This window comes from Triticum urartu, chromosome 7A (assembly GCF_056163025.1).
Source record: "Triticum urartu cultivar PI428250 chromosome 7A, HENAU_Tu73, whole genome shotgun sequence".
Classification (NCBI taxonomy): Eukaryota; Viridiplantae; Streptophyta; class Magnoliopsida; order Poales; family Poaceae; genus Triticum; species Triticum urartu.
Window position 1 is genome coordinate 15,464,385 of NC_141879.1, and position 26,489 is coordinate 15,490,873.

The 26,489-nt window shown below is 46.9% G+C and overlaps 1 protein-coding gene and 3 pseudogenes across 1 annotated transcript; 3 read left to right on the forward strand and 1 right to left on the reverse strand.

The window, feature by feature from the left end:
• The first annotated feature begins 4,301 nt into the window (after positions 1–4,301).
• Positions 4,302–5,901, forward strand: LOC125518117 (cysteine-rich receptor-like protein kinase 6; annotated as a pseudogene).
• A 4,624-nt stretch (positions 5,902–10,525) lies between these two features.
• LOC125518118 (putative F-box protein At1g50870) lies at positions 10,526–11,731 on the forward strand (annotated as a pseudogene).
• A 469-nt stretch (positions 11,732–12,200) lies between these two features.
• On the forward strand, positions 12,201–21,906 carry LOC125525928 (disease resistance protein RGA5-like; annotated as a pseudogene).
• A 2,908-nt stretch (positions 21,907–24,814) lies between these two features.
• On the reverse strand, positions 24,815–26,000 carry LOC147956968 (uncharacterized). Its single transcript, XM_087537964.1, has 3 exons — positions 25,896–26,000; positions 25,334–25,798; positions 24,815–25,078 (listed from the first exon to the last, which is right to left on the reverse strand). Exons 1-3 carry the CDS (start codon positions 25,998–26,000, stop codon positions 24,815–24,817), a joined length of 834 nt encoding a protein of 277 aa, XP_087394090.1.
• Between the last annotated feature and the right edge of the window lie 489 nt (positions 26,001–26,489).

The window sequence follows — 26,489 nt, forward strand, 5'->3', positions numbered from 1 at the left end:
ATTGCAATGTACTCGGGCACTTTAAATCTGAGTGTCGAAAACCGGTGAAGGAAAAGGCCCTCATTGCTGCCAAGGGCGGTGATGAAGGTGTGCATCTGCTGATGATAGAAGCTTGTGAGCTCATGGAGGAGGAACCAGCAAGTCCTCAAACAGGAGTCATGGAATCGGTGACATTAGTCGAGGAGAAGGTGTATCTCCACGACAAGGAACGGGCCAAGACAGCTAGCAACGTGTGGTATCTCGATACAGGCGCAAGTAATCATATGACAGGCGATAAATCGCAGTTCTCCGAGTTGAATTTGGCCGTGGGCGGAACGGTGCGGTTTGGAGATGGTTCAACTGTCAGAATTGAGGGACGAGGTACTGTCCTGTTCGAGGCTCGCAATGGCGAGCATAAGGCGCTGACCGAGGTATATTATATCCCAAAGTTGAAGAGCAACATTATAAGTCTCGGACAACTAGAGGAACGTGGTTGCAAGATTGTCTTGGAGGATGGTTTCTTATGGGGCTATGATCGGCAAAGGATTCTTTTGATGAAAGTGAAAAGATCAACGAATCGTCTCTATATTCTGAACCTCGATGGATCTGATCCGATTTGTTTACTGGCAAATTTTGAGGACACGGCATGGAAGTGGCATGCACGATATGGACATCTGAATTTCCAGTCGTTGCGGCAACTCGGACAGAAAAATATGGTTCATGGAATTCCTAGCATCGATCATGTTGAGCAGTTGTGTGACGGCTGCCTAGTTGGTAAGCAACGAAGGGCATCGTTCCCACGTGAAGCAGTGTACAGGGCAAGCAAGGTGCTCGAGTTGATGCATGGTGACTTGTGTGGCCCAATTACACCAGCAACGCCAAGTGGAAACAAGTATTTCTTTCTCGTTGTTGATGATTACAGCAGGTACATGTGGATTGTGCTTTTGAAGAGCAAGGACCAGGCGTTGCAAGCCTTCAAGTTAATAAAGACCACAGCAGAGGTCGAAGCAGAAGCCAAGTTGAAAGCGTTTCGTACGGACAGGGGGGGGGGTGAGTTCACGTCAAAAGAATTCACCGCCTTCTGTGAATTGCACGGGATCAAGCGTTATCTGACCGCGCCATATTCTCCACAACAGAATGGTGTAGTGGAGCGAAGGAACCAAACCATTGTAGCAATGGCTCGAAGCATGATGAAGTGCAAGGGTCTACCGGCAAGGTTTTGGGGAGAAGCGGTGACGACGGCCGTGTACTTGCTGAACCGCGCGCCGACGAAGAGTGTCGTTGGCATGACTCCGTACGAGGCATGGTGTGGGCACAAACCTACAATGGATCATCTTCGCACCTTTGGATGTGTCGCACATGTGAAAACAGTGGCTGGTCATGTGGGCAAACTTGCCGACCGGAGTACACCAATGATCATGATTGGCTATGAGACGGGCTCGAAGGCGTACCGGGTGTACAACCCAGCAATAGGCAAAGTCCAAGTAACTCGAGATGTAATTTTCGAGGAAGAGAAGGCGTGGACTTGGGGCGGATCAAATGAACCGGAGGTAGCAAGATCAGTTGAAAATTTTCATGTTGTATATGATCAACTTGATGATGCAGGTCACGGCGGTTCTCATGAACACCATCATGATGTTGATCAAGGACCTCCAGGCACTCCCTTGGCGCATGGTGGTGCAACAGAAACTGATCCAAGCACGCCCGGAACACTGGAATCTCAAGTTGTGTTGGACGACCAAAGCAGTAACGCTGCCATGGCAAGCAGCAACGCTGCCACGGCAAGCAGTAACGCTGCCATGGCAAGCAGCAGCGTGGCCACGGCAAGCAGTAACGCTGCCATGGCAGGAACCAGTGCAGCAGCCTCAGTAGGAACCGAGCACGAGCTGACGGCATCGGCCGCTGTACCGTCGTCAACACATGGTGCACAACAGCAACCCCCAACGCCGGTGAAACTGAAGTCAGTACTGGACTTGTACCCAACACCGGTGCGCCGCAAGATTACTCAAGCTGAGAAACGGGCGACGCGAGGGGGAAGATGCATGTTCGTCATGGAGGAGCCAGCAACTTTTGATGAAGCAATAGAAGAAGAAAGCTGGCAGCGGGCAATGGAAGAGGACATGAGCTCGATCGAGGAAAATGATACTTGGTCACTCGTTAATCTTCCGGATGGGCAGCGTGCTATAGGAGTCAAGTGGGTCTACAAAGTAAAGAAAGATTTCAATGGTGCCGTTGTGAAACACAAGGCACGTCTAGTAGCAAAGGGCTTTCTGCAGCAGCATGGTATTGACTTCGAGGAAGTTTTTGCGCCTGTTGCAAGGACGGAATCCGTGAAACTGTTGATTGCATTGGCAACTCATGAAGGATGGCAGTTACATCACATGGACGTCAAGTCGGCTTTTCTCAATGGGGAATTGAAGGAGGAGGTGTATGTTAGCCAACCACCGGGTTTTGTTCAGAAAGGAGGTGAGCATAAGGTCTTGAAGCTTCGGAAGGCATTGTATGGATTGCATCAAGCGCCCAGAGCGTGGTACGCTAAGCTGCATGACACATTGTTATCACTCAATTTTGGGAGGTGCCCTCATGAGCATGCAATGTACAAGTGTGGACAAGGTAAATCCAGTTTGCTTGCAGGTGTGTACGTGGATGATTTGGTGATCACAGGAGCCGAAGTACTCGAGATAGAAAAGTTCAAATCGCAGATGAAAGATTTGTTCAAGATGAGCGACCTTGGCTTGTTGAGTTATTACCTGGGCATCGAAGTACATCAAATGCCAGGTTATAATACACTTTGCCAGGAAGCATATGCAAGAAAAATTCTCGAAGAACATGGGATGGATGATTGTTATCCAGCACAAGCTCCGATGGAAGCTCGCCTCAAGTTGAGCAAGCAGAGCTCGTCACCTCCAGTTGATCAAACCATGTACAGAAGCATTGTTGGGAGTTTAAGGTACCTTGTGAACACAAGACCGGATTTGGCATATTCGGTTGGAATTGTGAGCAGGTACATGGAATCCCCCACGACTGAACACATGGCAGCCGTGAAACAAATATTACGGTATGTCAAGGGGACCATGGGGCTCGGCTGCTGCTATGAGAAAAAGAAAGACAATGGTGAACCTCGTTTGACAGGGTATAGTGACAGTGATTTTGCCGGAGATGTTGATGATCGAAAGAGCACGACCGGCATGGGATTTTTTCTTGGCACTAGCATGGTGTCTTGGCTGTCACAGAAACAAAAAGTAGTAGCACTCTCTTCATGTGAGGCTGAATACATGGCAGCAACTACAGCAGCGTGTAAAGGGGTCTGGTTGGAGTATCTTCTTGGCAATCTTCTCAACCGAGATCCAGGGAAGGTGGTGTTGAACATGGACAACGAATCTTTTATTTCTTTGTGCAAGAATCCGGTGCATCATGAACGGAGCAAACATATTGATGTAAGATATCATTACATCCGGGATTGCATTGAAGAAGGCAAGATTGAAGTTGAATATGTGAGCACTAAAGATCAACTCGCAGACATATTGACGAAGCCATTGGGAAGAGTCAAATTCTTGGAGATGAGGAAGAGGATCGGTCTACGAGTTGTGAAAGAACCACCTTAAGCTTAAGGGGGTGAATGTTAGCAATTAAGCTTCAGGTTAGGTGACGTGCTGTGTTAGGAATTGTTTGAGTCGGTTCAGTATACGTACGAGGTTAGGTCGTATTAGGAAAGGTTTGTAAACCGGCGTTGTACAGGGTCGCGTCGTGTTGGGCCTGTGCCGTGTTGGACGTGATTTGTATCCCTATATAATGCAATGAAAAGGACCACGAAAAGTAGCTCGTATTGCTGCACCAAATTATCTTCTTTCTTGTTCGTAAGTTTAGGGTTTGCTTAGCTCGAGATTGAGTTCTTCAGATCAGATTTTTGCCCTGCGATCCATCAGTGAGTCGGGACCAGTGGGGATGCGCCACCGCCGCAGCGCTGAGCCCCGGAGGTGGGAAGAAGGCAGGGGTCTCTTGGCTAGTTTTTATCCTTGGTAGATTTTTGGAGGAGGATGGTCTAGATTTTTGGTAGGCCAAAGATAGAAACCACGAGCTAACTACTAATCAATGTGAAGACTTTTCCAGAAATGCGACAGTAATGAGAGGCAGCTTGACTGAAGATTTTTCTACATGTGCAGGTTCATGGAATATATCAACTCGTGACCACACCCACTTCCCCTCTGCCTGTTTCTCCACCCCCACAACCTTCCTGTCAGATTCTTCTCAGGCGAGGGAAGGAGCTCTGCCCCTATCAAAACAGAAAGTGGACCAGGGAGGGAGCTGTGTCCAACACCTAGATGGCGGGTGGCAACCAACACGGTGAGAAGGCGTTCCATGACGAGAGTGCGGATCCAGTTGATCTACCTTTATCGCTTCTCAGGGCCATCACAGAAAACTTCTCCGAGGATCAAATAATCGGCAGGGACGGGTTCAGGGCGGTTTACAAGGTATGCATGCAGCAAACCCTCCACTCCAAATTAACCAGCTGATAGCCACAATTTAGTTGACACAGATTCTATGTGCTCCTCACGGAGTGCTTCCAAGTAGTGGCACCGTTGCCTGTGAAGAAGTTCTTTAGAGTTTTGATATGGACAAGAATTTCAAGAGCGAGGTCGCCTGTCTCATGGGGGTCAAGCACAAGAACGCGGTGCGATTCCTTGGGCACTGCTCAGACACGCAGCACATGATGGTGACGTACGACGGAAAGCTTGTCTGCGCAGAAGAATGGGAGAGGCTGCTCTGCTTCGAGTACCTGCCCAGAGGGTGCCTTGCTGACTATCTCTCCGGTAAAATCACACCAGCCTTTTGAAATTCGTCAATTCAGCCTATCTCTCCGCATATAGTGCTAACTATTTCTTGTACTGTATACTCCTTGCAGATGCATCTTGTGGACTTGAGTGGACAACACGTTATCAAATAATATTGGGGGTCTGTGAAGGCATACATTATCTTCAGCAACAGTGTATTATTCACACGGACCTCAAACCTCAAAATATACTATTGGATGACAACATGCTGCCCAGAATTGCGGATTTCGGTCTGTCACGGTGCTTAAGTGAAAGAAGGAGTCGCGCTATTACTAAAAACATGATTGGGACGAGGTATGCTGGCAATTATCTTTGAGAACTTGATACCTTTATTAGTTATCTACCAACATTTTTACATACACTTTGTTCACTGATCGAACAAACTACACCAATTTTTATGCAGGGGATATATGGCACCGGAAGTCATAAATAATGGAGAAATCACCTTCAGGACAGACATATTTAGTTTGGGTGTAATAATCATGGAGATCCTTATGGGACATAAGGAGTGCTCTAATGCTAAGGAGGTAATAATGCTGCTATAGGTTCAAAAAAAAAAGACAATGTAGTTGGCCTGTTAGCTCTAATGTCAAGACCTACATATTCAGTCAGAGTATCTAATGAACAGCCGAATTTGCAAGTGACATGATTTGAATGTTGTCTTTGTAACGATCTTTGACAAATAAAAAACAGAAATAAAGATGGTTCTAATATCTGAAGTCATTATGTGCATTGAAAGACCAATAACACTAAAATTGATGAAGCGGAAAATTTGAAATTGTTTATGGTAGGTATCATTGCATTTGCTCTTCAATCCTAAGTGTTCTCTTTTTAATATTCTAAAATGCATCATCTTTTCGTAACTCACTATGGCGCGCTGTCAAATTGGCAGGTAGTTGAAAGTTGGACGAGCAAGTTTGGAGCGTCAAGAAGCCAGACAACAATGGAGCAAGTAAAACTATGTGCTGAGATAGGGATAAAATGCATGAATGTTGACCCAGCGAATAGGCCAGCTACATGGTTTATACCCCGTGAATTTGAAATACTGGGTGAATTGAAAATTTCAAACTGCTCTCCAAACGCGCTTTAGAATCTCCGGACTGGCAAAACCGCCGAACGAACATCACCCTGCATTGTTTGTACACTTATCTTTCTTTTAACTATGTTTTAGTTCGATCGAACATATGAATAAAGAGGTTCCACAGTTCCACTCCATGTCGAGTTCATACGATTTCTTGTGTTCTCTTCTGATCAGTAATTCTGATCCCCTTGGAGGACACTCGGGGCTGCATCAACCTTTTTGGTATGTCGCAACCTAACATACTCTAGCCACCCTTTGCTCTTTGTTCTTTGCAAGGTGTTCCACGATGTGCAGTGCCCACTCTTTGTCTCCAACTACAGCCGCAGTCCGACCGTCCAGTTAGCGGGAGCCAAAGCTAACACTAACCTACACGTCATTGGACACAGCTCAAAAAATTTGCAGGTATAAAACAACTTAACAATTCAAACTTACCAAAAGTTTCTACAAGTTTTTATTTGGCATCCCAAGCACATTACATTAATTACTACACTAAATGCTAGTCTATCATCAAGTCGATGGGGTAGCTTGCGGCAACATCACGAGCGTGGCTAGGACTTTGGCGAAGAAGCTTTCAGGCTGGACTGTCTCCCCCATCGATGTTGAAAACCGGATAATACGCCTTCACCAAGGCACCCTTCTCAAGTTTCCGGCTGCTGGCACTTTTGTATCTGGTCCAGGCTCTCCATCAACCCACAGGATAGCATCTAGAGGCTACTGTTGATCCGCTCATCTGGTCAAAGGCAAGCAAACATTTCCTGCCTCGCCTTCTTGGCGTTCGCCAATGTTTGCGAACTTGGACCAGAAGGCATTGGCAGCCCCTGTCGCCGTCTCCGTGTCACTCAGCTTTTGATAGTGTAGTGCCGCTTTCCTTAAGGCAAGTTCTTTTGGTTACTTTTTTGTGCTTCTAGAATAAGCTAACTCCTACCCAGTTTATTTTAGAAGAACAACCATGATCATGGCTATGCCCAATGGCAGTGTGGCCTTGATCAGTGCATTGATCGGTTTCTGTACAATTAGAGAGCCAATATTTATTTGAACCCAAAAATCCGTTTGGTCAATGGTTATGACCACGAAGTCTCAGAAACCTCCTTATGCCCGCGTTTTGTTACGAGTAGGTTAGGGTCATTTGGATGGGTAGCCGCTGCCTTTATAGACATTAACACGCTTCTTTCCTTAACAGCAATTTGAGGTGGTACTAATCCGATTCTATCTAATCCATGTCTCGAAAAATAAAAATAAAAGGATAGTGACGTCCTCGAAGCGAAGAGCCGCTGGCCGCGTCCCCGTCCCCGTCCCCCGTAGCCGACCTAAACTTTTTAAGGTACCTTTCCTGACTGACCATGGCGAAGATCGCCACCACCGACTACCTGGTCCATGATTTCCACGGCAAATAAATTCTTATAAAGTAAGTGGTACAAGCAATTCCTACCTTTTCCCTGTCATTTTTCAAATTGCCTCGAGGTTTGTGTCAACATATCACATCAATGGTGAGGATGTTTTGGTGGGGGAGTAAAGAAGGAGAAAGGAAAACAGCTTGGGTATCTGGGACACTATGATAATGCCAAAGTACAAAGGGGGGGCTAGGGTTCAGAGCCTTGGAGCTTTTCAGCATGGCCCTTTTGGCTCGAAAGGCACGGCGGCAAGTGCAAGAGCCAAATTCGTTAAGTGCCCGAATTATCAAGGTGGTTTATTTCCCTGACAAGGATGTTCTTACAGATGAGGTGGGTAATCGTCCATCACAAATATGGAGATCGATTTTTGAAGGAAGGGATGTTCTTTTCCCGGGCATGATCAAGCGCATAGGAGATGGAAAGGACACAAACATATGGCACGATAACTGTGTACCAAGGGATCACTGTCTACGCCCTTCGGCCGTGCTTCAGAGCTGATTTTCCCAGTTACAAAATCTTTGAACATGCAAGTTCTGGAGAAGTTTCTGCTGCCTATGGGTATCGAAGTGGTCAGGCAGATTCCCCTAAGTCACATTGACCAGAGGAACTTCTGGGCTTGACGCTATGAGAGGACGGATGTGTTTTTCTATGATCTGCGTACAAGCTCTTAATTGATACAAAAAAAAGAGGCGAGGGAGCTGGTTAAATGGCAACACATGAGCTTCAGATACGGCTGCACAAGAACAAAGCTGGAGGAAACTATGAAGGTCCCAGTGCTGCCAAAATTACGCATCTTTGTGTGGCGCTTCGCACACTATTCACTACCGACAGTTGACGAACGTGTTCGCCGGTGTATGTCGACGTCCGCGGTATGCTTTTGTGTAAAGCAGCATTGGATTCGTGGAGGCATAGTCTACTGGACTGCAATAGGGTGTGGGCGGTGTGGTCTTTGCGTGAGGATGCTATTATTGCCCCGCTCACTTATGATGAAACGAGCGATGCAAAGCTCAGCAACACTCTGAAGGCTGGTCAGTTCATCGAGGTACTAGTCACGTTATGGGCTTTGTGGTGAGCGAGGAGGAAGGCCATCCACGAAAGCGAGTTTTAGAGCCCGCTCTTTACACACCTATTTATACAAGGTACTTGGACGAAATTTGTGGCTGTGATTTTATGCAGAAGAAAGCAGGGGCTGCTTCATCATTTCCTTCCCAATGACCAGCTCCAATTTAGAGATGGGTGCCACCATCAGATGATGCTAGCAAGCTCAATGTGGATGGTGCAGTAGCAAAAACTGTAAACAAGGGAGCAGTTGCAGTTATTTGCAGGGAGGCCCCAGGCAACTATATGGGAGCATCAGCAATGGTGCTCGATGGAGTACTTGACCTGGAGCTCCTTGAAGCACACGCGTGCAGAGAAGCGCTAGCACTGAGTGAGGACTTGATGCTACGCAATATCTGGATCGCGTCTGATTGTCTGAGAGTCGTCAAGGAGATAAATTCGGGACAAGCGTTTTCAGATTACTGCATGATCGTTAAGGAGTTTAATTCTCGAACGCTTAGTTTTAAGGCATGTGAAATATGCCATGAACGGTGTGGGCAAAATGTTGAATCTCATAGATTTGCTAGGATGGCAACAACTTTAGAGGTTGGACGCTGTATTTGGTTGACGGCACCCCCGCCGAACCTGTGTATCCCTCTATCTTTAGCCATCTGAAATAAAAGACGCCATTCTTCTAAAAAGAAAGTTGGTGCCTTGGAAATCTGCACTGAACTGGCTCCTCCCAAGACTCCATCTCACGCACGGGTCCTCCCAGCACAAGTATACAAGTATGAAGGACAAGTCTCTTGGCGGTGGCACACCCTAGGTCCATGAGGTACACCAGCATCGAGGGAGTTCGTCCACCCTGCCTTGGACGACAGCCGTCCGGGGACGCTGGTTGTAGTTGTGCCGCCTTCGGGGAAACTCATTCATCGCGGTGGACACCGGTGCCCGAGGATGTGGCCAGCGGCGGCAGTGGCGGGAGCGATACTGTCGTGGGGATAAGAGTGTTGGCGCCGCCTCCTCGCGGCGCCGCTTCTTCTTCTTCCTCGAGCTGCCTCGCACAACTCTTTCTCTTTCTTTGTCTCTCAACACAACACACACACACACCAAGGAAGAAATCCAACCGGCTTTGCCAAGAGGCCTTTCTCCTTGGTCACACGAGGGGCTACATCTTTTCTCTAGCCCTCACGACCTCCTCCTTTCTCATTAACTCAATGCAACACTTATATACACCAGGGGTTGCCTGACATGCCAAGCCAGCCGCCACACCCGGTCGCACTAACCCACTATACACTCACGCACTAACTTGGCCGGCACACTCGGCCACTAACCAACTCACGCATGCACATAAACAAACTGCTCCACCACTCATGCCACTACATGCATGCTTTCTACTAACTACATCCCTACTCTCGGCTAACAAACTCATGCAGCCTAATCGCTACTACATGCACGCCTATGCCCGGCCCTTGCTCAACCTCTTCTTAACGGCCAAAGGACTAGGCCAACTCAACATGCACGTAGAGCGCCACGCTCCAGCCTTCGTCGCACTTGCCGTGTCACACGGCCACGCTGCCTCGCGCAGCATTGCAGCCTCACGCTGCAATCGGCATCTTGCTATCGTCGCCGTATCGCACGACGTCTTAGCATCTCGCCTTCTCCCCACGCCTCCCCTGAAGCTTCACCGGACTAGCTACTCTCTAACCTATCCAACATGCATAACAAAAGCAAACTTAATATGCAGATACATGAATCAAGATTAAACCTAACAAAGAGGTGCTGGTAGAGATAGCAGCGTGGAGTAATGAAGGAGGAGGACAACGGGTATATGGGTTCATGTGTGTACAATGGCTCAATTAACCCGAGGCCAGCCCAATCAACCAGACGCCTCAGAATATAAGACATCTGACCCAATTCGCGGTTATTGGGCGTGGTCCTACATGGATCCAACGGACAAGTATGATTAGATCACGAGATCAGACGACTCTATATATCCAATACAAGTCTCGAAAAATAAAAATAAAAGTATAGCGTCCACCGTAGCCGCCCTAAACTAAGGTACCTTTCCTGACTCACCACGGCGAAGATCGCAACCACCGACTATATGGTCGATGATTTCCTAGCCAGATCGAGGATTTCCTCCCTCCTTTTGCAGATCCCTGTCCCGGTCTCCCCTGCCTACTCCCTCCAAATTCTGCTCCATGGAGGCGGAGACGGAGAAGGAGAGGAGTCTCGAGAAGAAGACCAAGTCGGGGCTGTACAGGTGCAGCCATCCGGGGGCGACGGCGGAGGCGGCCGCGCTGTTCACCGACGACCTCATCCTCGAGATCCTCTCCCGCCTCCCTGCTAGATCCCTCCACCGCTTCAAGTGTGTCTCCCTGCCCTGGCGCTACCTCATCGCCGACCCAGCCAACCGCAAGAAGATGCCCCAGACCCTTGCCGGCTTCCTCTACACGTCCTTCAACGGCAGCGGGTATCGCCACCACTTCGCCAGCGTCTCCAGCGGCGCAGCTCCGTTCGACCTTTCCCTTCCTTACCTGCAGCTTAACAAGTACAAGGACATGGCCCAGGTGGACACTTGCAATGGTCACGTTCTCTACCGCGGCTGCACCAAGAAGGCGGCCCCTTGGGATTGGGCAGAGGATGATTGCCGTTTTGTGGTGTGCAATCCCGCCACTGGTAAGTGGCTCGAGCTGCCCCCTAAGCCTTCGGCGCCGGCAATCAGATATAGCCATACTGCAGCTCTGGCTTTTGATCCGACAGTCTCGTAGCATTTCCACGTTCTTCATTTTGAGGAGGACTATCTAGCAAATTATATGACAGGAGTGAGCATCTACTCGTCACGGACAGGAGCTTGGAGTCGCAGGGATAGTGGGATGGTTGAGAAAGCGGCGCCGTTCTTCAGGTGTAAATGTGTCTTTGTCGGCTATATGATGTATGTGATTGGCGAGCTGGAGGACATCAACACCGGCAACGAGTTTGTGGTGGTGGGGGTGGACGTGGAGGGGAAAGAGTGAAAAACTGTCCGTGTGCCGTACTGTTCGAGATTTTGTATGATTGGATTGTCGCAGGGATGCTTACACTATGTTGTAGCTACCTATGAAAGCCTAGTTCCTGAGATAACACTTTGGTGCCTCAAGGATTGTAACAGCAAAGAATTCGTCCTGAAGCATACCGCCAGCATGGATATGCTTCTGAGCATGACTAGGATGAAGTACAGGGTTGTTGGGATTCATCCAGATTGCGACACCGTTTTCTTGTTTTCATATGGAGGTGCTACCTTGGCGGTGTGCGATATGCGGCGACAGAAAGTTGGTCGTATCATTAATCTTGAGAACAGCACACAACAATTTCTACCCTATGTTCCTCTCTTCTCAGAGCCATTAGCAGATGCAGATGAGCAGTAGTTTCTTACCTTTGAAGTTCAAACCACCCTTGTGCAAGAATTGACTCCTCTGTCGGCTGAAGTATTTATCTATGTACTTTGGAATCTGCTTGCCACTAATTTAGCTGGTGCTCACACTCCTGTTTGCTTGATTTGCAGTTCAGAGCAAATGCCTGCTAAACCTACAGATTGTTACTCTTGTTCTTGTTTACCTAGCACTGGTTGGCTGTTGTTCTGGACATGTATGAGTTGCACAGGCCTTAATTATACTGTAATCAGCCTTCTTATCCATAACAGTCAGTTATTATGATTATTCTAAATCTTAGTGCAGATTGTCGACCAGGGTAGTTTACTAGAACGTTCAGTCATAACTTATTTTTCGACCCCATTTTGCCCTGATGCTTCTGTTAATGAACAACTTAGTTAATCATGGTTTAGGAGAATAAGGCCTATTAACTTCCTCTGATCAGGGACTCGTGTCCAACACTGATATGGCGGACGGTGAGAAACTTGCTGCCTTGGAGAAGGCGTTGCTCAACGAGAGCGTTGATCCAGTCGATCTACCCTTCTCTCTTCTCATGTCCATCACAGAGAATTTCTCCGACGCTCGACAGATCGGCAGGGGTGGGTTTGGAGCGGTCTACAAGGTAAACACAGGCAGACCCTCCGCTCTGAATTAACGAGATAGTACAGTCAAAATCAAAAGATTTTTTAGAGTTGACATGATTCATGTGAGCTATAGGGAGTGCTTCCAAGTGGTGGCACCCTTGCCGTGAAGCAGCTCTTCGAGAGGTACGAGATCCTGGACAAGAATTTCGAGAGCGAGGTCACCTGTGCGATTTCTGGGGTACTGCTCTGAGACGCAGCAAGTACTGATGCCATACGATGGGAAGCGTGTCTTGGCAGATGTGCGGCATAGGCTGCTCTGCTTCGAGTACATGCCCAGAGGGTGCCTTGCTGACTATCTCTCCGGTAAAATCAGACTAGCCTTGTAGCTTTCCTTGCATTTCTACTATATAGTAGTCGTAAATATCTACCAACTACAGTCCAAAGTATTTATTGGTTGCCACTCTTCTGAGCTTTGTTAATTCTTTTTGCACATTAAATGATACTACCTCCATCCCATAATATAAGAGCGTTTTGGTCACTACACTATAGTGTCAAAAACGCTCTTATATCATAGGAAGGAGGGAGTAGTTTTGAGCTCCGTTCTTATACCACTGCGAAACATGCACTCTTCGGTTTGGGCATATGTTGATTTCTCATCCTGTTTGCCTCAGAGAGAAGAGAGCACTAACAAATATCTTTTTCTGTTGTGGATAGAGCTTTAATCGAGTGTCAAAAAGAAAATTCAGAGCATCTCAATTTTCCAAGACGAATATTTTGTCAAGCCCACATCTTTGCACCTGAATTTTGAAATGAAGTGGTAGTTTTTTTTTTCAATTGTCACGCCCACGTTTGGGCAATGAGATATGTGTTTCAAGAACTTCCTTCGAACTTGTTACCATATTGGCTTTGAAAACCGGGCAATCATTCACGAAGGCCCTTTTTCGATTGAACTGGTTATCCCATCGCATATAGTACTAACTATTGTTGTATTGTATACTCTTCGTAGATGCATCTTGTCAACTTCAATGGACCACACGTTATCAAATAATCAAGGGGATCTGTGAGGGCGTACATTATCTTCACCAACAGCGTATTATTCACATGGACCTCAAACCTCAGAATGTACTATTGGATGATAACATGGTGCCCAGAATTGCGGATTCTGGTCTATCACGACGCTTAAGTGGAAGCCAGAGTCGGGCTATTACTGACCACAAGCTTGGGACAATGTAGGCTAGCAAGTCTCTTTGCGAACCTAATATTTTTATCAGTCATCTACCAATTTTTTTCATACACTTTATTCACTAATCGAACAAACTACACCAAAATTTTGTGCAGGGGATATATGGCACCAGAATTCTTAACTAGCGGAGAAATCACGTTCAAGACAGACATATATAGTTTGGGTGTTATTATCATGGAGATCCTTATGGGACGTAAAGAGTGTTCCACTGTTAAGGAGGTAATTATATTATTTTTGAGGTTTCAAGTTTCAACTCGAAAAATTGTAGACAACATGTTTAGAACAAACCACAATCTTGTTGGAAAAAAAAATGTAAACTATATTCAATCAGTGTATCTAATTAATATAAGAATTTGCATATGACAAGATTTGAATGTTGTCCTTGTAGCGATTTTCCAAAGAAAAATAGTCGACTAGTCAACACGTTGTTGAGTCGACTTTTTTTTACGACTCATTGACACTAGTCAATGAGTCGTAAAAAAAAGTCGATGACTGGTCGTTCGACTGAAAAAACAGGGGTCTCTAGTCCTAAATCAATACTGCTACGTGTTTATTCTATTCTAAATGCATGTCATCCTTTATAACTGACCATGGTTGTCAAATTGCAGGTAGTTGAAAACTGGACGGACATGTTTGAGACATCAAATAGTCACACATCACTGGAACAAGTAAAGGCATGTGCCGAGATAGGGATAGAATGCACAAACTGTTACCCAGGGAACAGGCCGTCTACATGGTTTATCATCCGTGGAATACTGGGTGACGCGGAAATTTCGAATTGGCCTGGTACAAGTGATGTAGGTACCTCAACAGAAGGGCAGGTACAATCACTCAATAGTAAATGTATATGATCCACCAGTAATTATTTAGTGATGTGTCATGGCCATTTTTTCATTTTTGTTGCAGACAAGCATCTGCTCCAAGCTGGCGGATGAGTTGAAATTAATGGATGATTTTGTTGTTGCACCATCCAAACTGCCACCATCAACGTTGGAGATGAAGCAGGACGATGGCAAATTGAGCCAGGAGAGGAAGAGGAAGGCATCAAACGTGAGTGTGGCAACTAGGGTGATGAGCATCCTCCATAGCAAGCTTACCATGTTCATGGGCAACAAGTACAATACGCGTTATTTAGTGATTTCTCCTAAACATGTTTTCATGTTTATTGCAGATAAGCTTCTCGAAGCTAGCGGATGAGCTCAAGTTGATGGGTAATTCTGTCGTTAGTGGCAAGCTGATGGATAATTCTATCACACCATCCCAACTGCAACCATCGGCACTGGAGGTGGAGAAGGAGGATGGCAAGGTGAGACAAGAGAACAGGAGAAAGGCATCAACCATGAGTTTGCCTACTGTGGTGATGAGCACCCTCGGTGGCATGCTTACCACATTCACGGGCGGCTAGTACAATATGTGCTATTTAGTGATTTCTCCTAATCTGGTTTTAATTATTATTATTTTGCAGATAAGCTTCTCCAAGATGGAGGATGAACTAAAGTTGATGGATGATTATGTTGCACCACTCCAACTGCAGCCATCATCGCTGGAGGTGGAGCAGGAGGATGGCAAAGTGAGCCAACAAACGAAGAGGAGGACATCAACCGCGTGTGTGGCGACCGGGGTGATGAGCACCCTTAGTGGCAAGTTTACTACTTTCATCAACGATGAGTACAATAAGCATAAAGAGGTAAGGAAGCAGGCGTCTTTCCTTGAGAAGGAGTTGAGAGCCATACACGCTGCTCTTGAGCTGCTGGAGCTCATGAATGAGCTTGCTCCAGGGGTAAAAAATTGGAGGGATGATCTCAGGGAGATTCCTACGACATGGAAAATTGCATTGATGACTTCATCCGCCAATTTGGTGGTGAGGATGTTGAGGTAGGCTTTTTCTGGGAGGCTGCTGAACTTCACAAGAGGTTGTGCGAGCTTCATCGAATTTCCAACCAGATGGAAGAGCTTAGGACTCTTGCGGTAGAAGCAAATGCTCGTCGTGTGAATTACAAGATTGATGATTGTAAGCCTAGCTTTGGCCCTGTGGTTGTCGACGCTCGCCTGCGAGCGGTCTACCAGGAGGCGGCCAACCTTGTGGGCATTGAAGGCCCTAGATAAGAGGTTATTAGTTGGTTGATGAATACTCAGAAAAAACTAAAGGTTGTGTCCGTTGTTGGTTTTGGAGGCCTGGGTAAAACTACACTTGCCAAACAGGTGTTTGACAAGATCAAAGAGCATTTTGTTTGTGTGGCATTCTTTTCAGTTTCACAGAGGCCTGATTTGAGAGTGCTTCTCAATCGCCTACAACTGAAACTTGGGATAAATGTCTCTTCTCACGATTGCGGGTTTGACGACATCATTGAAGAGCTAAGGAAGGATCTCACATATAAAAGGTAATTACTTACGTTTTATAGTCATTTGCAATGGCTACTATCTTAAATTTGAAGTAGCAAGTAATTGGTTAGTGCATGTTCTGGTTATGCTTGTTTGTCCATGCACATGTGGGAAGTTTGACTTTTTCTTATTTTTAAGTTTGTGATATAGATTCAAAATTACAAGAACATGTTGGAGCAGAAACGCTATCTTTTTCCTAGGTACTCGGATTCAAATACTAATGGATTTTTTGTTTCTTTACTGGCTTGATATAATTCTGAAAACACAAGTTTTCTTGAAGCCTCTTGCTCATATCTCTCATCAATTTCTATAGCAGATCCCACACTATACATCTTTGGAAAAAATTGATTGAAGTATACTTTTTTCACTCGTTGTAAAAAAAAATTGCTAAGATGTTTATTGGAAGAGTCTTGTGAGGGAGGGCGGGAGGAGGAAGAGGGAGAGAGAGGGAGGGACCAACCATCCGAGCAATAGATTTGCTTACATCAATTTTGTTTTTATTTTGTATGCTTCTTTCCTCAACGTAGTCATATCCTGCTACAATATAACCATGTGCAAACATTTCAACAGGTACCTTATTGTAGTTAATGACTTGTGGGATCAATCAGCATGGAATACTATTAGTTGTGCTTTTCCAGAAAATGAAAATGAGAGTAGAATAATTGTAACCACACGAGTGGAAGATGTGGCTGGCATGGCCTGTCACAATAACCGTGAGTGCATTTACACAATGAAGCCCCTCAATGATCAGAACTCAAGAATGTTATTCTCAAATAGAGTATTTGGGTCTGAAGTTGTTTGTCCACCCCATCTTAAAGATGTTGCGGCTGAAATTCTGAAGAAGTGTGGTGGTATGCCGCTCGCAATTTTCACTACAGCTAGCCTATTAGCTACTCAAGTGAAATCAAGGAAACACTGGGAGAGCATAAGGAAATCTTTTACAGAATTTCCCAACTGGCTTTGAAAGATCCCAACTGGCACCGTGCTATGCTAGAGGAGTTTAACGCGCTTTTGCAGAATAACACTTGGGATTTGGTTGCTCGTCCTGCAGGTTCTAACGTGGTTACAGGGAAGTGGATATACTGGCATAAATTTCATCCAGACGGCTCCCTGGCTCGCTATAAAGCTCGTTGGGTGCTGTGAGGGTTCACACAGCAAGCCGGCATCGACTACGGCGAGACTTTCAGTCCCGTGGTCAAACCGGCGACGATCCGCACCGTGCTCAGCATCGCCGCCGGGCGTTCTTGGGCCATCCACCAACTCGACGTCAAGAACGCCTTCTTGCACGGGCACCTCGCCGACGCGCAGCAACCCTTCGGCTTCGTCGACACCGCCAACCCCGCCTGTGTGTGCCGCTTGAACCGCTCGTTGTACGGGCTGAAACAAGCGCCGCGGGCATGGTTCTCCCGGTTCACCACGTACCTGCTCCAGCTCGGGTTTGTGGCACCTCGGTCCGACTCTTCTCTGTTTATCCTCCGTCGTGGCACACAGCTAGCTTACCTGCTGTTGTATGTCGATGACATTATCCTCACCGTGAGCGCCACTTCTCTACTACAGTCCATCATCTCCTCGCTCCACCAGGAGTTCGCCATTGTCCAACCTCGGGCCACTGCATCATTTTCTTGGCATTAATGTCACCTCCACCACCACTGGCCTCTTTTTGTCACAGGAACAGTATGCCTTGGAGATACTTGATAGAGCAGGGATGCTAAACTGCAAACCCATATCCACTCGAGTGGACACGCATGCAAAACTTCCAGCAGATGCCGGCCCACTATTCCATGATCCTTCGCTCTATAGAAGTCTCGCCGGTGCACTATAGTACATCACTCTCGCACGCCCTGACCTCTCCTACGGAGTTCAGCAGTGTTGTCTCTTCATGCACGCTCCACGCGACTCGCACTTTCAGCTACTCAAACGCATCCTGCGCTACCTCCGTGGCACCACACATCTCGGTCTACAGTTCCACCGGTCTGCCTCCACCGAGCTCGTCGCATACTCCGACGCCGACTGGGCAGGGTGCCCTGACACACGCCGCTCCACTTCGGGGTATTGCGTGTTCCTCGGCGGCAACCTTGTGTCGTGGTGATCGAAGTGGCAACACACCATCTCACGTTCTAGCGCGGAGGCCGAGTACCACGCCGTCGCACATGCCGTCGCCGAAGCCGTCTGGTTGCGACAACTCCTTGGTGAGCTTCATCAACCACCGGCGCGTGCCACTGTTGTCTATTGCGACAACGTGAGTGCAATGTACATGTCCACTAACCCTGTCCAGCACCAGCGTACAAAACACGTGGAGATCGACTTGCACTTTGTCCGGGAGCGTGTGTCGCTCGGCGAGGTGCGCGTCCTACGAGCATGTGTCATGTTCTGGTTATGCTTGTTTGTCCATGCATGTGGGAAGTTAGACTATGTGAGGCCAAACCAGCACACGTGCGGCTAACCCTAGCCGCCGCCCCCGTGTCGCTCCAACAGGGGCGACACGGGCGGCTAACCCTAGCCGCCGCCGGCGGTCCCCCTCCCCCTTCTTCTCCTCCTCGTCGCCACTAGAGGAGCCGCCGATGCGTCGCACGGCTGCCGAGGAAGGTAGCGGCGAGGCCTTCATCGTCCCTTCGAGGAGATCTGGATCCACGGGGCGGCGACCCGTGCTGGTTCGGCGCCGCCGTTCGCGCTCTGGACGGTGTGCGCAGGGACTCTGCCCGGCGTCCTCGACCGCTCGGTTGGTGGGGAGTCGGCGCTTGGCGGCGGCAGTTCGGGGGCCTATTCGTCCTCGCCGGATCTGGAGGCCTGCTACTCCCTCCTTCCCGCTCCTTCCCCTTTGCGCCTGTGGCCGGTGGATGCTGCTGGTTCCGGTGCTTCTGGGGATGGTGGTGCAGATTGGGACCGGGGGAAACCCTAGGCCGGCTGGTTCGGCTCGACAGCGGCGTCGGCTTCGGGCGACGCATCCTTCCTGAAGGCGGTGTCGTGGTCCTTATTCTTGTCACCTCCGGTCCTCTCCCGGGTGAAAACCCAAAATCCGGTCTGGATTGGGCAGCGGTGGTGCCATGGGCGTCATCCCCTCCTTGGAGGCGTTGCCTGGGGAGCTAGGATTCGGGTGTGGGCTCATGAAGGTGGGGTCTTTGGCTGCCGGCTGGATTTCTGCAGCTGCTCGCGGCGGCTTTCATGTTGTGCAGAGTGCCCCTTGTATCTTTAGGGCGTTTCCTATTTTTCGTGTTCGCGTCGGAGGAGCGGCGTGGCATCTGGTACGTCGACAACGACGAGTCTCGGCGGCATGGAGCAGTAGGGGTATCGCCGGTGGGCGTGGGATGATGGACGAGCGCAGGATGGTGGCGCTGTCTGGCGTCGTGGTGGCGTCGATGGCAGAGAGGCCTGAAACGGTTCATGCAACAGTACAACTCTGAAGATGGATTGATTGTACGTGGCTGCGGCGGCCTCATACCCGGCAGGGGGCCTGGTTGAAGAGCACGCCGGATTGGTGGGTGCCCATACCCGGAAGGAGTCCTGGTTGGGACCTCAGGCCTCAGATGTTAGGTTTGGCTGCGAGGTCTGTTTGGTATTAGGCCCAGACCATTAGCGCCCCTTCATCAGGTAGATAGGAGTAGCGACAGAGGTTGCGAAGATGGTGGCTTTGGTCTTACTGTTGTACGACTTTGTAAGGTCTTGTGTTATAATCAATAAAGTGGCCGTATGCATCGTCCAGATGCAGAGGCCGGGGGTATTCCTCCTTTTTGAAAAAAAATGTGGGAAGTTTGACTTTTTTCTTGTTTTTACGTTTGTGATATAGATTCAAAATTACAAAAACATGTTGGAGCAGAAACACATCTTTGGAAAAAAATTGATTGAAGTATTGTACTTTTTTCACTCAGTGTAAAAAATTGCTAAGATGTCTATTGGAAGAGTCTTGTGAGTGAGTGAGGTAGGGGGGAGGGAGAGGGAGAGAGAGGGAGGGACCAACCATCCGAGCAATAGATTTGCTTACATCAAGTTCGTTTTTATTTTGTATGCTTCTGTCTTCAACGTAGTCATATCCTGCTACAATATAACCATGTGCAAACATTTCAACAGGTACCTTATTGTGGGATCTATCAGCATGGAATACTATTAGTTGTGCTTTTCCAGAAAATGGAAATGGGAGTAGAATAATTGTAACCACACGAGTGGAAGATGTGGCTGGCATGGCCTGTCACAATGACCGTGAGTGCATTTACACAATGAAGCCCCTCGGTGATCAGAACTCATGAATGTTATTCTGCAATAGAGTATTTGGGTCTGAAGTTGTTTGTCCACCCCATCTTAAAGATGTTGCGGCTGCAATTCTGAAGAAGTGCGGTGGTATGTCGCTCGCAATTATCACTATAGCTAGCCTATTAGCTACTCAGGTGAAATCAAGGAAACACTGGGAGAGCATAAGGAAATCTTTGCGTGCCCAACCTGCCACAAATGCTTCATTGAAAGAAATGAATAGTATATTAAACCTTAGCTACACCCATCTTCCTCCACATCTTCGGCCATGTTTTCTGTATCTTGGTATGTATTCTGAGGACCATATCATACAACGGGATGATTTGGTTAAACAATGGATAGGTGAAGGCTTTGTGAGCAGTTCGCATGGGCCGGATTTGGAGGCTATTGGCAGGAGTTACTTCAATGAGCTCCTCAATAGAAGCATGATTCAGCCAAGCAAAATTAGCTATGGAGAGGTGTTGTCTTGCACAGTACATGACATGATGCTTGATTTGATCCTAAGAAAGTGTGTTGAACATAATTTTATAAGTGTGCCATACAATTCTGAGGACATGGCAAGACTACTGAATCGCTGCAAAAACAAGGTTCGCCGATTATCCCTAAGCTCCATGGCTATTGGTGGAGCAACATATGACACGACTATTGCTGCTAGGTTGTCACAAGTTCGATCATTACTGTTCAATAAGTCTATACTCCCTCTTTTGTGGTTCAAGTACCTCAGGGTGCTAATCATTTTTAATGAGTGGGAGATAATTGACCTCACTGCTGCTAGCCAATTGTTTCTGCTGAGGTATCTGATGGTTAGAGCTTGGAAGATAGAGCTCCCTACTGAACTTGGTGGGCTTGTTTACTTGGAGACACTCGACATAGAAAAATGCAAACAGATGGAGAGCATCCCCTCAGATATAGTTCATTTGCCTCGCCTGTCCTATCTGCTTCTTCCAACTTCTATAGACCTGCCTAAAGGTATCAGAAATATGAAATCACTGTGCACTCTGCGAGGGCTTGACATGGAAAAGAGCTCGCTGGAGTGTTTTATGGGTCTCAGCAAGCTGACCAATCTGAGGGAACTGCATATGTCACTAGGTTTTATTAGTTTGGGTTTGCCAAAAGTTGATGCTTTGGCTTGCTCCATTGGAAAGCTCTGTAACCTTGAATCTCTGGTCATCTCTGGCGGCGATCATGTTGAGCGTGAGGATAGCCAGCAGCTGGGCTCATTTTCCAATCCTTTTCAACATATCGAGCGCCTTGAGTTGCAGTACTAGCGGTTATGGAGAGTTCCAAAATGGTTGTTTGGTCTCCATTGCCTGCGCTTCCTTAAGCTGTCTGTTGAAGGGACATCAACCCAGGATGTTCATCTGCTTGGAGAGCTTCCCTCCCTCGCCCACCTCGAATTTGGAGCATATGAAATCCCTGGTTACAGAGCTATGTTAGGGACGGGGCTATTCCCAGTTCTGGAGTTCCTATATTTCTGGTCTAAGAAAGACACTACGCCGTACCTGGGCTTCGAGGCACATGATATGCCCTGTTTACAAACACTCTGGTTCAGTGCATTCGATTGGGGCGGCACTATACCAGTCGGCATGGAGCACTTGTTACACCTACAGGAGATCAAAGTGTATGGGTTCCGCAATGATAAGGATGCCGTGGACACGCTCAAAGAGGCCTTGCTGATGCACCCGAACCGCCCTTCCGTCATGGTTTCTATCAGAGCATAATACCTGCATGCATTGTACGTACTAGGTCTATCTAGTGAAAATGCGCTCCTGATCTTTGTTTGTACTGCCAATGTGTCCTCTGAATCTTTGTTTATGACAACTAATGGTGGTTATGGATCAAGATCTCTATTTTTCTTGTAAAATCTTCCTCTCTGTGATGGCTGCAATCCTGATGATTGATGAATCAATCAATGCTACACATTGTTTAGAATTTTGACGAAATTTCGATCATTTTGAGAGTGGCCGAAATATTTGTATTTCGTTTGAAATATTTCGTTACTTTTAATTTTTTTTGTATATATAGTGTTGGAATCCTGTTGAAAACATAATAACATCCGTAGCACAATGGTTGGATGTCCTCTTCGCGTCCCACAAGTCTTGAGTTCAAGTGGTAGGACCGCTTTTTCTTAGTTTTTCATTTAAATTTATACAAGTTTTAGAGTGGTTGGGCTTTTTTAGAACCGTTCATTGATGTCGATCTAACGGCAGACAAATACGAAGTACTGGGTAGTACTCCGATGAAAGTACCCGAAAGTACTAAAACGAGTGGGGCCGGTACTTGTGACAAGGTGGGGACGCGTTTTAATCTAGGGGCAGTTTAGTCCTAGGAAAATTTGCACGCGCCGCCCCTCTCGTCGAATGCATAACCGCCACCATGGTGCTACACATTCCACAATTACTCATCGGCAGCCATCTCCTCCCTCTCCTCCAAGTCCACCGCAGTCATCTCCTCCTTGCCGCTGCAACTTCGCTCCACTCAGGCAACCCCCCCACCCACCCCCACCCCCTCTTCCACGGCATATCGATCTGATGGCCGGCGGCGAGAACACTGACTTCATGCAGATCGCCGGCAGCGACCAGGTCAAGTTGGCCAGGTTGAGGGAGATCTGTTCTTTGTTTGACAACACAAGGCAGATGAGCTGGACAGCAATGGCCACTCTCAAGAATTTGACGAAGAAGGAGAGGGCAAAGCTTTGGCCCCCGCCCGCTCAACCGATTCACAAGATCGAGATCCTCCTCTGGGCGATGGAGCAGGCCAATTCGTCTAGCGAGTGGACCAGGCGGAGGTGGTGGGCGTTCAGATCCAGGGTAGAGCATCCACTGGATCAGGAACCCACCGTGCACGAGGTGCCGTTGTAGATTGTGCAGCCTCCAATCGAGTCACCGGAGACTCCGAAGCGCAAGATGAGGAGGACAGTGGTCGCGACCTCGCTTCCCCGCCGTTCTCCACGCTTCCCTCGCCGCTCTCCTCGTCTGAACGGCGGCGGTAGCTATGTTTAGAGTAAGCTTCCCCACTCCTCATCTTCCTACTGCTCGTGCTTACATCATGGTGATACTGATCGTAATAGCTCAGAGAGGGAATGCTAGATGGCATTTTAATCTCAATGAATTGCATGAACATTTGAGTACATGGATTTGGAGGATGGATTATGATGTATGTGAACCCTAGGCATCATATGAACCCTAGGAAAAATTAGTAATGTTCTAGTGGTAGACACTGAAATATTTCGGTACACAGCGGTAGGCACTGAAATATTTCGGAACTGCCCTAGGCAAAATTTGTAATGTTGTAGTGGTGGACACTGAAATATTTTGGTACACACCGGTAGGCACTGAAATATTTCGGTACTGCCCTAGGCAAAATTTGTAATGTTGTAGTGATAGACACTGAAATATTTCGGTACACACCGGTAGGCACTGAAATATTTGGTTACTACAATTTCAGTACACACCGATGCACACTGAATTATTTCACTACTGCAGTTTCAGTACACACTGGTACACACTGAAATATTTTAGTACTGCAAATTCTATACAAAGTTGGCATTTTGTCATTTATGTGTGAATTAATCCATGCATCATATGGCCTAACTTTGTACATGAGTTTGGGTCGATTTCATGTCTATTTATTGTTAAAATTATTGTCATGCCATGAAACACAAGACAAGTCACTGACCCAAGCTTGCAAAGATGCCATATCAATGTTGCTGATATGAATATGCATGTTTTCACCAAGTCTTCTGTCTGAATTAAAACTGAGCATTTTTTCTTGATGGTATCCATGGATCTAGAACTCCTATGAATTTGCTCACGTTGGATGTTTTGTTCTCCATCATTTGTACTAGCATTCCGTGCGATTAGATGCCATGACAAGACCCCGGACATATTTATTTTCTTGCCTCCAACATCACATGTGTGTTTTGCAGGAAAAAACCTGGAGTTCACCAGGCTGGCTGAAGTTGTGAGGCTGGGAGGCTGATGGTGCTACTACTGGCTGATCCTTCTTCTTTCAGTTTTTGTTCGTCATTTCTCAAGCTGTTGGACCAGGGCTACTTCCCTATGTGCTGTTAATGTATTAAGTAGTTCCTTCGAATTTGTAGTATTAGTTAGTTTGAATGTGGAAGTACCTTAATTTTTAGGAACGAGATGTTGTTATGTATGACCAAGGGTTTCATACCTTAATCTTTGGATAATTAATTATGTGAACTGTTGGATGTGGCGCACAACGAAACGCCTCTACCATTGATACTAGTTCAACATGTCGGTCCAATTAGAGACCAGCCACTACCATATAGGACAGTTAGCATTTCATACTACAACCTGGCACGTACAAAACATCACACAGTGGAAGCACATCCCTAAGCACCTTGCATTGTACAAGGTCTTAGAGACAAGCCTCTACCATATATAACAGTTACCATGTCACACTACAGCCTATAAAACATCACACAGTGGAATAATCATAGCTAGTAGAGCATTAGTTACCAGTTAATAATAGTTGCAATCCATCACAAGCAATAGTACCTAGATATGAGTAGATATAGGTACAGTAATACACGACAAGTACTCGCAAACAAGAGCTAACATAACAAGTTCATTTCACATTGATACATGGCCCACCCCAGTTCTAAATGAGGTGGATGGTGATCATCATCCTCAAGTCATGGCGACGGGTGTTCGCAACAGTGAGTAGGATGGCCTGTCCTACCCGAAGATTCTTGGCACGAAGGAACTTCTTCCACCCTGCCCTGCTCAAGACAGTGCGACCGTCCGTGTCCACTGCATAGGCACAACTGGTGATGGAGAAAGTTCTGGTAAGGCGTAGTCCAGCAGCCATGCCTTCTTCGTCCGGGTCGATGCCACAACTATCAAGTAACCTCTTAGGTAATTTCTGAAAATAGTTGACATGATATATGATCATGTCACGTGCAATTATCAACAAAGCACACACTTCAAGACACATATATCATTGGATTCAACACTGAGCATATATATCATCATATCACTACACTCGCATGTCATAAACTTCTTCACTAAATGAATTCTAAACTAGGCCTCTCATCACAGTACTACAACATGCATATCATATGAACTACTACACTAACTAAGCATGCATATCATGTAATTACCACACTAAGTAACATACCATGATATGCCGTTTAACATTCGTCCTTGTGAGGCGGGTCACGAATGGCTTCCCTAGGTAGTCTTCACGTAGCAGAAGCATGTCCCAGAGGTTGCCGATTTCCTCGTCGCCCAGTCTGAGTCCTTGGGCATACAGGTATTCAACAAGTGGGTTCTCATCATCATCTGAATCGTCATCATCTGAATCAGCACCATCTTCCTCCTCATGAACTTCATCCTCACTATCCGGAATCAAATTTAGATAGATAACAGAAATCCTGGGCCTATCTCTTTTGAAGGAGAAGCTGATCAATTCACCCCCACTAAGACGCATGCGGGCGATGAAACGATCCCAATCATCTCCTCCTATCTGGGTTATCTTTCGCCCCTTCTCGACCTGTATAGTGTATGGGCCCCCAAGAGCGTCGAAGGTCATGGTGTCTGCGACGAGCTCATTGAATGCCAATCTCACATTGCATGGTACGATCTGTGTAAGATAAAAACAAATAACAGACACAATACATTAGTGCAAATAGAAAAAAACAAAAGGAATGTACTGTCAGAAGGTTCATATAAATTGTTACCGCTGCAAAAACAAAAGAAGGCTGGAAGTAGATGCCGAACAGCATGGCAGTAGAAAGGCTGGTCCGGCACCGTGAGTTGCAGCGTCCACATTGTGCTTCCTCCATTCTACACAGAACATGTTGAACTCTAAGTTGAATTGTACATAGTACAATACAAAGATCATACATATAATAAATCATAGTGATAGCCTATACTAGCAATGGCCAATAAATCAATTTTCTATCATCTACGTAAGAAAGCAATGCCAATGACAATGGAAATGCCCGTCTCATCTAAACCTGGGAATAGTTCGGCATCCAAACTAAAACCAGTCCAATCCACGGCACACATCAAAACCAAACTAATCCAGATATTTTCATTTAGAATCTAGACCAAACCGAACTATACATGCTCGTCATCCAACCCAGTCCAAACCGTTTTCAACTTTTGGATTGAATCCAAAGGTTCAAACCGTGGACAAAGCCATATGCGAGGGCACGTCATGAATCTAGATCAGACATGGCGACAAAACTCGAGAGAGCCGATGAGCTCTGGCCGGCAATACCAGCTCTTTGATTTGAAGCAGTAGTAGGTGGTAGTTGCGGCTCAAACTA